The following is an 11299-nucleotide window of genomic DNA, read 5'->3' as shown; positions in this document are numbered from 1 at the left end:
AAGTGTACCGACCTCTCATTTTGGACATTGGAATTTGCAAATGAATACTCCCTGGACGGACTGGAATAAGTGTATGATATATGGACTGTTTTGACTATGCTTAAACTCTTGCTGGAATAAAACTACTTTAATTGGCACTGTATCTGCTTTTACTGCGTGTAAACTACACAACACTTATCTCACATATTTTGCCTGCCTGCCCTGCAGAACTTGCTAGGGTATATCCCTAACACACACATACACCCAAACAAAAGAGTCTGGACTTGCTTTGCTGATAATAAACTGAGAGTAAAGAAAATAGAGTGTTTCTCAGCTTTTTTACGCCACGTTGTTTCTGGAGGAGCCTGGTGGGTTGTTGTTTTTTTCAGGAAAGAGGACGGCACGAAAGTTTGCTCTAATAAAACAGTCGTTATTATTAATTATTATTAGCGTCATCAATCATTATTATATCTCAGTTCCTTCATAATAATTTTAACAGTCCCAAGTGACTGAAACAAGTCGCCGAATACCCGCCCGTGCTGCCCGAGTCCCTGTACATCTCGTCTCCGCCGTTATCACATGACATCCATTAAACTGTCTCCTCGCTACCCGCCTCTTGAGCCCGGGCTTCCAATCAACGGACCAATCAGCACGACGCTAGGGCAAATTCTATTACGGCTTCATCTTTGTCCGGGACTCCTGAAAAATCCCAGTCTGCAGTTGGGGCGTTCCGTGGTTTTTCATTGGCTGCCGTCCCCGGCGAAGCCCTCCCCTCGAGTTTCTTGCCGGCTTGTTGATTGGTAAGCGAGCGGCTGGAAAGGCTTTGTCCTGTCAGTGGGCCTTTAACAAAAGGACTGGGACCAATCACGGTAGTTCTCTCTTTCGGTAAAGTCAGTTTGAAACTGTCAGGCTTTTGCTGGGGAAAAGAAGAGCGGTGAGCGTCTGGTTGCCACCTTAGGGAAGTGAGAAGCCCGAATGAGGTGCAGGAGAGAAAACTTAACTGGGGTGCAGAAGGTACGACAAGGGACCCCTTTCTCATTCCAGACTTTCCTGCATTTAGCATGTATCTTCCCTAAACCTGGAATCTTTTTTTCAGTTTCTTCTTGCACTTCCTCGCAGGCGCAGTTCGCTCGTGGAATTGTTCAGATTGCGTCGAACGAAAGGGCGCCGTTGTAGATGTGCTGACCCACAACTACAGTTACGGGTGGGAGGCATCAGGCTGGGAAGGATGATTTCCTGATCAGGTCAACCTTTTCTTTCTAGATGTAAGCCAATCTATAAGAGCAAGTATAACAGAGCCACGGTTTTCCAGACCCTGAGCACCAACCAGTTCCTATTACAGGTAGTCCTCAACTTAACACCCATTCGTTTAGTGACTGACGGTTTGACATTACAACGGCAGTGAAAAAAATGACTTATGGCCAGTTTTCACACTTAATGATCATTGTAGCAACTTGCTTGTCCCAATGACAGTTCCAGTGTCGTGTGATTTACATTCAGATGCTTTAGGGTGGGTTCATATTTATGACAGTTGCAGAGTTGTTGTGACCATCTTTTGCACCCTTCTGACAAGCAAAGTCGATGAGGAAATCAGATTCATTTGACAGCCATGCTACTATCGTAACAACTGCAGTGAGTCATTGAACAGCTGTGGCAAGAAATGTTGTAAAATGGGGCAAAACTCAGCAACTGTCTTGCCAATGGAAAGTTTGGGCTCAATTGTGGTCATAAGTTGAGGACTACCTATAGTACCAACTGGCACAGCCAAAAACAAATGATGGGACTCTAGTCCAGCTATTCATAAGCATATCATTCTCTGTCTCTGGATATGTGAGTAAGACTAGAAATCCACTTCATTTAAATTGAAATTCTCAGAACACAGTAAGAAAATATTGTATAGTGCAAGTTTGTCACAAGAATATAGTCAGGCATATATGGCTGTATTGATTGCTTGGGGATTTCAAATCCTCAGACAAAATATGCTGTTTGATAATGTATCGATTCATGTGCAGAATGCCTTTGTAGAACCATGACTTTGTTTCACCTGTTGAGACAGTTCCCAAAGTGACCTATCTTACTCAAACACAATTTTCCCTTTTCTCAACTGCCCTTCTTTGACAGAAGTGTTAAGGACATTCATTTAACCTAGTAAAAATGGTTGTCAAATAAGTCAGATTCAAATTTTATTTCAGATAAGCATCAGCATTTATTAATATATTTATAGTTCAGGTAAGATAAAATGAATGCTATAAAGAAATACTGCATCTCAAAAGTCATAAGGAAAAAGGCCCATCTTAATATAAAAATATTTTAAAAATTGTTAACTTAATCGAGTGGCTATCTTTCCATTTTGGTTACTCATCTGAAGCCTGGAAAAAAATGCTAAAAGCTTACTTACAGGGTTGTTATTAATGTAAACATTCTGGATTTGATATTTTTTCAAAGTGCTAAACAAAATGTTTTGTATGATGCCCTTTCTCATTTCTGTACTTGTTTTATATCCATTTTAAACAATATATAGATGATTAGGGTAAAGTTTAAATGAGAGAGAGAGAGAGAGAAGCTGTGGAGGCTGTAGGCTTCTAATTATTCTTGCATTTGAGTAGGGCTTCCTTAAGATCAGTGAGTTAGTCATTTATCAAATGACTAACTCACTGATCTTGTCAAATGAGTTAGTCAAAAATCTGCAGATTTTTCTCCTGGGGTTTAGAGGACGCTCTTTGCAGTGATAGAGCTAGAAAGTACAACTAAATAGAATTCTCCAGATTTCTAGCTTACAGATAATTAGCAATTGAATTGAATTGAATTCTTTATTGTCATTGTATGTATATACACAGTATACATACAATAAAATTCACATAACACCCAGAGATCAGACTTAATATGCACACACATGACAATCCCCAAACACTTCCCCACCCACCTCCTAAATTCCCCGCCCCTTAAAAACACACAAGCATCCACACAACAGACCAAGTCATACTGTCCAACAGCTCACTGATGATGGTCCTTAAGTTCAGTTTTCGTAGTACCAGCAGGTTTTTGGCTTAGTGGCTAAACATACCATAGAACATTTTTCTGGAGTTTGGTTACTCTGATGTAGCAATAGCAATAGAACTTAGACTTATATACTGCTTTACAGTGCTTTACAGACCTCTCTAAGCAGCTTACAGAGTCAGCATACTGTCCCCAACAATTTGGGTCCTCATTTTACCCACCTCAGAAGGATGGAAGGCTGATTCAATCTTAATGTATAAATTAAGAACAAGGGCTTATTCATCACTAGCAAATCAGATTCAGAAAACAGTTGATTTCCAATTTTTCTTGTCTTGATTTGGAAAACACAAGCCAAACATCCCAGTTAATGATTGCAAGTAAAGTTCAACTTCTGGAACTTTTTACAGGAAGTACTTTAATGCAAGATGTCATCATCTGAAGAGAAAAGTGCAAGTCCTGTTCTACCAAAAGATTCTGATCGAGGTAGTTCTGTCTCTTCTGATCTTCAGGTAGGCCCAAAATGAATGATTTTTTCTTATTTATTTGGAGCTTGTACAATATGTTGTGAATGTCAATATTAAAAAATATTTTATTAGAACCTGCTATTTTTATATAGGAATGACTTTTTTATAAATCCAATTAACTTGCAAATGCAACAGTATAGAAGAAACATAATATAAAAATTAAGCTGTTAAATAAACAAATTCTTAATTGATTATAGATTTTAAATTCACAGTTGCATTACTTAACATGCTAATTATAAATCATGGTTTAAAAACCCATATCCTTAGTGCAGTTAATGAACACAATGAATACTGTGAGAAAAGAGTTTTTAAAAAGGTGTATCCTTTCTCTGCAGAATAAGGTGGTTTTTTTTTCTCTAATAGCTGATCTTAGACAATTACACTTCAGTTGCTGGATGGTCTCTGCTGCCTACCTGCTGCCTCACAATCAATCTTCACACAGGGTTGTTGTTAGGATGAATTATCACCAACTGGGAAACCTAGCTTGCAGTCCACTTATTTTTCTCTGTACTGCTACTATCATAGCTCCTACTAGGTGTGGATACAAGCCAGATGAAAATTAAAACGAACATTTAGGGTTTGCCTTTTCATTTTGTTTGCTTCTAGATTTTCAGCCAAGAATAACAACTGAAGCTAAATTTCAGGCAAGGCTTAGCATTGCCTAGTTGGTCAACAACTGTTGCCTTGGAAGCTTTTCATGTGGCTTTTTTTTTTGAGGCTAGTTCTGCTCATTGTTGACTTGCTAACATTCTTGCCTCTTTCTATTTCAACAGTAATAATGCTGAAATAATATAGGACAATGTAGCTTGTGTATTTTTCCTTCAGTTCATGTCCAGTTCTTAGATGGAAGCAAAGCACATTTGAATGACCTATCTTATTACATATTTGTGTGTGTGCATATACTATTATATCCTGACTATGAGTATGTGTTTCTGTAAGGTATATTTTCCGATATACCCATCATGGTGCTGGAATCTATGTCTACACCTGTTTTTATGTTAACAAAAAGGTGAAAGAGACGAAAATATATCTTATTTTGCCATTAATACATACTTTAGCATGGAAAATAACAATGAAGCATTCATGTAGTTTTCATGCTGGGGAATCTGCTTAAGTGTTCCCTAAGCTTAAAAGAAGCTAAATGAAACTACATAAATATTGACTAGAATTGTAGTCCAAAGCTGAATTCAACCTAAAGGATAAAGTACAGATAATGGTATGTTGTACAAGATTAAACCTAGAATAAAAAAAATCACATTATGGCATAGAATAACTTATTTTGAAGCAGCATTTTGAGATATCTATTTTTTCAATTCTCTGCCAACATTTCTGTGATTTTCTGGATTTACTTAAACTGTACTCTCTGTGTGTGTGTTATAATTTAACTGTATGTAATCTAAATTTTATTGTGATGTGTTGGTATAGTATCTCTTAAGGACAATGCAGTTTGGTAATAGGTTGATATAATTCACTCTAGGCAATTACACATTCTGAAGTAACTTCATGAAGATAAAGTTGCACTTGGTTTCAACAATGATGTCAGCCTTTCATAAGTCGAGGACTATCTGAATATAGATGAAATGCAATGTTTTGGATTCAGTTCAAAAAAGGTTCAGAGCATGCATGATAGAATGGGACTACTTGCCACAGCCAACTTGCCATGGCCAACTCAACACGACCAATTCGCTGTGGGACAATTTAACAGTTCTATTTAATTATTTAAAATAAATGAAAAATATTCTAGTTTTTGCAATTCACATTTCATTCTACCCCTCTTTTTGCATCCTTTCCTTAATGGTTCTATTCCACCATTTCTTTGATATGAGTGCAACTCTTGTCCCGCAGTGAGTTGTCCTGCAGCAAGATGGCTGTGGCAAGTTGGCCGATAGTAAATTGGCCATGGTGAATTTTCATAGACTCGATGCATGAGTATAGCAACTCATGCTACTATTATTATTATTTTCTGAACACCTGAACAGAGTTTAAAGAATTGTGATTTGTGCAATACAAATAGGGCTCTATGCATTTTGAGAATAATTAGGAAGAGGTCCTTTAGCGAATATATGTTTAGCACATCTCTGCTATTCATAAAAGTCGTCAATTTTCAGGCTTCTGTGTAAGGCCCCAATACTCCCTGTGGTCTCCCAAATACCCCCAAGAATAACTTTGTTGAGCTTCCAAGCATGAACATAATCACTCTGACATTGTCACCTTTAATAAAAATTATTTCTGAAACAGAAATTATTTCAAGAGTGTTCCTTGCCTTGGTAGTAAGGTATAAAGTAGTGCTATGTTTTCATTTGTTCCTTAAAATAACATTATTTGGAGTCCAGAGACTACACTTTCCTTCAGCTTTTTAAAGTAGCTACTTTGTTTCTTGAGATTATGTAGAGTTCATGATCATAGAGAAAGAATTACAGACAGGAGCTACATAAATTTTCTTCATATTCTGAAACACCACTTTCAAACTATTTTTGAATCTTTGCATATCCTTAATACAGGTAGTCCTTGATTTATGACCCCAATTGAGTCCAAAATTTATATTATTAGGTGAGACATTTGTTAAATGAGTTTTGCCCCATTTTACGACCTTTCTTGCTGCAGTTGTTAAGTTAGTAACATGGTTGTTAAGTGAAACTAGCTTCCCCATTGACTTCGCTTATCAGAAGGTCAGAAAAGCTGATCACATGACCCCAGGATTCTGCAACCGTCATAAATACGAACCAATTGCCAAGCATCTGAATTTTCATCATATAACCGTGGGGATACTGCAATGGTCACAAGTGTGAAAAACAGTCACTTTTTACAGTGCCGTTGTAACTTTGGTCATTAAATGAACTGTAACAAGTTGAGAACTGCTTGTAACGAGTTATGCAATTGTGTTGTTAAACATTTACTTTCACTTAGTAACAAATATTTATCTTTTTGTGCTAGGATGAATATGAAGAATTGCTTCGTTATGCAGTAGTTACCCCTAAATTTGAGCCAAGTGGATTACGACAATCAGATCACATGGAGGTTCATCAGATACCTGCAGGTAACATATTTGAAACAGAGCTTTTTTCAAAGCGTACAGGCTGGCTTATTTTATAAACGAATTAAAGGTGCAAGATGCTGAAATTTGAGAATCCATGGCAAAAATAGGGTTTCTAGTTGAATAGGCTGAAGGCCTTTTTGATTTTGGTATGTGGATTATACGATATAGTTTATTGCTTGAGAGTTATATGTATGCTTTTGACCTAGCCATTACTCTGAACTAGTGAAACCTGCAAAAATTATAGAAAGTTAACTTAAACAAAATCAAGCCCTGGGTTCATCTGCTTCAGTCTCATCTGTGATGATTGACTGAAAGTCTTCAGGATTTGGTGAGTCCAGAAAATTGGAATTTGATGAGTCCTGGTATTTATTCTGAGATATTTTTTTATTTTATCACCCAACTATAGATAGGTCCTTTCCATAACTTAATTACAATATTGTTTTCTCATAACTTCCACGATACTCACAATTTCTATGATCCTATACAATTATTTGTAATTTTCCTTTAGTAAGACATCCAAATTAAGATGTTTTGTTAATTTATAGTAAAATTTACATCAAAAAGGTTTTGTGGCATAGTTTGACAGCTTGTGTATGTCCTGTATTTTTTTACAAATATCCAAGATCATGGGGGTCAAACTCGCATCATGACAGTGGCGTCACATGATGTATCGGGACTTTTTTCCCCTTCGTTAAATTGGGCCGGGTGGGGCCAGCACATGACCCATCCAGCCCACGGGCCACGAGTTTGACACCCCTGTCCTAGATGAAGTATTGTTGGCTAAGCTAGATATATAATTTTTCATATTAAATCACAATGTGAACGTGATAGTTTATTTGCATGACAGATAGAGATTTAGTAACTTGCATAAATCAATGTTTTTTAGCCAGCAAATCATTTGTGAGGCATTTCTAAAAGTATCAGTTCTATGAATATCTACTTTTCTCAAATGTTAAACACTACTTTAATTTATCTAATGACATTCAAAATATGTTACATCATTAAAGTTCTAATGTTTGTAGGCACCTTTTGTTTAAAATAACTAGTTATTTTTAAAAAAAATTGCAAAGAAAAGACAAAGTTGGAATAGTTTTCAGTGTCCATACTGGCATAGAATCTAAGATGCAGTAGGCCTTAATAAAATGTTTGTTCCACATATATGGTTGTGTAACATCTGTTGTATACTTCAAATGGACATAATGTTTAACATCAGTTTGACCCATTTCTGCTCTTGGTTCACAATTTAGATTTTCACAAAAAAGAAAACCTATTTGTTTGTACAGGTAATAAAAAATATGCCTAAAGAAAAACACTTCCTCCAAGGAACCTATTCTCTATAAAAACATGTATGTGCATGGTTATTTATTTATTTTGCAGATTTATACAGTTGCCCATCTTAAATCACTCTAGGTGGTTGACAAAAATCTAGATAAAAACATAAAAAATGTGAAACATCCCCAATTGTGACATCTCACAACTAGTGCCAACATAATTCTCTGGAACTATGAAACTCTTTTACCCACAGAAGGTTAGCTTTTTTGGCTGTTATACTCTAAGTGCTATATATATCTGTTATGGAAACAAGTCTTGACTTGGCAATAATATTGTTTCTGTCCACTAGTAAAATAGTAGGAAGGTGATTGCAGATGTCCATTTATAATTAAGGAATCATAACCTGCACCCAAAACAAGTCCCCTAATCTGGAGCTAAAAAGAATTGATTATGACTGACTGTAGAGAAACAGTATGAAATTAGTGACAAAGGTCTTTATTCATTTACATATCTAATGGAAGCAAATGTTCTTTGAGCAAGGGAATTCATGTCTAAATATACTGTGTATAAAAGGATTGTATTCAGGAGGAAGGGAAAGGACAAAGCTGCCACAAATTTTGGCCAGCTCAACCTCTTAGTCCTCCTTAGTTCTCCTTATACTTAAGAAGTTGCTTTTATTATTGTATATTTTAACTCATTTTCTGTTCAAGAAATTTAATTTTTGATACCATTTTACCCCACCCAAGCAAAAACCATGTGGCGTCTAGGATGACAAAAGGCAGATGGCCCAAAGCCACCCTGTAAATTTCATGATTGAACCGGGTATTGAAACATATCTTCTTCCAGATCTAGCTTGGTATTTTGATTTCCACACAAACCTAGTTCCCAGATTGTACCAAATTTTTCACTGTTCCCAGTTATTCTCCCCTTCACATTATTGAATCTGCAGACATCTCACATTTATTTGGTGCTTAACATGATTATGAGTAAAATAGAAAATTTTGCATGTTTTGAAAAGGATTCTTAAGTTATGTCAAGTTAATAATAATGTTCCCCATGACTGCATATATGAAAACTTTAGGAATAGAGTGCTGAATGAGGAACTAGCATGGCTGTTGAAATGCAGCTTCTTAATAGCATATTGCAGAAACTCCTAAGATTCAAATAATGGGAAGATTCTAGAATTCTGAGTATTCTAAGAACAATGTCAAGATGTCTTGACACTAATGAGAAAAACAGTATTTTGCAAAGGTGTACTAATCAGCTTCATATTTAAGTCCTAACCTATTATGACAAAATACTGCCAAACATTCCTCTATTTTCTCTCCTCTGAAATCATCTGGAGAGGTAGCTGAAGAGTTGTCAAGTACTAGAGGTAACAATACTTTTCTGCTTTAATGGTGATTTTGAGGACTAATTACCATTCTTCTGGGTGAGTCTAGCACAGTCTTTGTTGGTTAAATACTTGTCCAGAGAAGTTTAGACTGAATCTTCTTAAGTGTAGATGAAACTGTGTAGCCTATGGTGAATGGAAGGCAGAAAATCTTTGTAATAAAATAGGTATTTTGAGAGGACCAACTATAGAAAATCATTATATTCATCCGGTTTGCTACATGTGTTTATTCTAGGTGTTTGGGGGGTTATTTGTTTTTGGAAATGATAGGCTTGAATGCAAAACAGCCTACCATAAAATACATTGACCAAATGTATGTTGTTACATTCAGATATACTAGATGCTCTCTTGTTGATTTTGGTGCCTCTTATGTTTGTGAATGATTCTGGGTGGCGTAGTGTTATCCATCAGTGATAGGTTAGATTCCTAAGAAGGAAAGCCCTATTCCCTTATCAGGCATTTATAATATAAAATGCCATTTGTGCTCCCACACAAATGTATGCGCAGGAAGAGCCATGAAAAGCTTTAAGAATAGAAAGTGAGCAATGCAGATAGGTTGAAAGAAGAAAAAAAGTAGAAAATGATAGTTTCGAAAAGATTCCAGGTAGGTGAGTAGATTGCATTGTAACTGATTATATTTTCAATTTTAGGAAGCCCTTACATCTCAGGGTGTTTTTACCTTTAAAAATGGCTTGGAAAATTGGGATACCATCATGTTTTGCTGCCTGATTTTCTCTGGTACTTTTCATTTCATGAGGTAAATCATAGATTGCAGACCTTCTAGTTGATTGAGCATGTAGAGAAGTTGATACTTTCCAAACTATAAATTGAATAAAACAACAGTTTATGGATTAGATGCAGTGCATTTTGACAGGTGGCTCTAATCGAAAACCTCCCCTTGAATTTAGATTTAAGGATAATTATGTTTAAAAGAAGTTTTGTTTTTTGATGGGGGAAAATCAGAATAAAGTATGCCATGATGTTCGATCTTACATTTGGATGTTTTAGCATTGAAGTTTAATTTCTGCCCTGTATTAATCAATGTCGTTAACTAAATCTCAAAATTTGTAAGGCTACATTAGTTACAGTGCAGCAGTGGCATATGTGTGGCTGTTTTGTATTGCTTCTCCGTAAGGGGCACTTGTGTTTGAGTGAATTTGCCCCAAAGCTTGACTTTCTTCTGAAGTACTTTATCAAACTTGTGATGGTGCTATTATCTATAAACTGGCACTTATCCAAATGGTTTTTAAAAAAACTGCAAAAGACTATTAGAAATATTTTTCAAATAGGAAAGACTAGTTGATTCAGAGTAATCATGTGAGAAATGTCTCACATAATCTTGTATCCCCATTTCATATAAATTTAGTAGATAAAATAAGATACACTTTCCTCATGTAAGTATTGCTACCTGATTGCAGTCTTGCTACTTCTTGCTTCTATTCATACCTGTATTTCACTCTGACTGGAAGTAATAAAAGTCTGTGGGTCTGTTTCCTAGCGTCAAATTCCTTTTATAGCTAGCTTCTCTTCTCTTTGTTTGTATCTATTGATAGGTGGCATAGTTCAGTTAGGTATTACTAATTGCTAGCATTAATATAAAAAAAAGGCTTTGGATCAATGGCGTGAACAGTGCAGAGCTGAGTATTTGATTCTGCCTGTCTAAATATAGCTAGTCTTTTTTATCTGAAATAGGAAAGAGTCCAGGAATGAGTAACTACAGGCATGAAAGTGCAGGAGTGAAATGGAGATGCCATGGAAGAAACCCAGAACTTGCAGCATCTAGCCGAACAACAAGGATAGCAGGTACTAGGATGAGAAAGAGGATAGTCTTAGAGGATAGTTATGTTAGCTCAGGGGCGTCAATCTCAAGGCCCGCAGGCCGAATCCAGCCTGCGAGGTGCTTAGATCCAGCTCACGGGACCAGCCTGGAAATAGCAAAGGACCGGCCTCAGTGCTGCTGCTAGCGAAAATGGGCTGGGCTGCCCCCACACATCCTGTTTTTGGCCTGGATGGCCTCCTGCAACACTCTACCGGCCAAAACTGCCCTTCCACCCATGCCCCGTATTGGCCGGCAGAGTGCTGCAGGAAACCATCCGT

The 11299-nt window shown here is 36.7% G+C and overlaps 1 protein-coding gene across 42 annotated transcripts in view; it reads left to right on the top strand.

Moving 5' to 3' along the window:
* Positions 1-846: 846 nt before the first annotated feature.
* The window catches only part of POC5 (POC5 centriolar protein), a 31987-nt gene continuing 21534 nt past the window's right edge, over positions 847-11299 (top strand). For 30 of the 42 annotated variants that reach the window (XR_015742316.1, XR_015742312.1, XR_015742320.1 and 27 more), the window contains exons 1-5: positions 847-993; positions 1099-1244; positions 3384-3485; positions 6435-6537; positions 10895-11005. Coding sequence is in view for 13 of the 42 variants with exons in the window: in XM_087927170.1 (XP_087783296.1) it covers positions 3402-3485; positions 6435-6537; positions 10895-11005 (298 nt within the window). In the remaining 29 variants the exon portion in view is untranslated. Of the gene's footprint in view, positions 994-1098; positions 1245-3383; positions 3486-6434; positions 6538-9857; positions 9960-10894; positions 11006-11299 lie in introns of those variants that run through there. The other 12 variants (XR_015742315.1, XR_015742311.1, XR_015742301.1 and 9 more) reach the window with 4 other exon arrangements.

The sequence above is a fragment of the Pseudonaja textilis genome, chromosome 2, assembly GCF_049901715.1.
Source record: "Pseudonaja textilis isolate UNSWEBS1 chromosome 2, rPseTex1.2, whole genome shotgun sequence".
Classification (NCBI taxonomy): domain Eukaryota; kingdom Metazoa; phylum Chordata; class Lepidosauria; order Squamata; family Elapidae; genus Pseudonaja; species Pseudonaja textilis.
The sequence above is the reverse complement of the archived record's forward strand: the minus strand, read 5'-3'. Positions and strand labels throughout refer to the sequence as shown.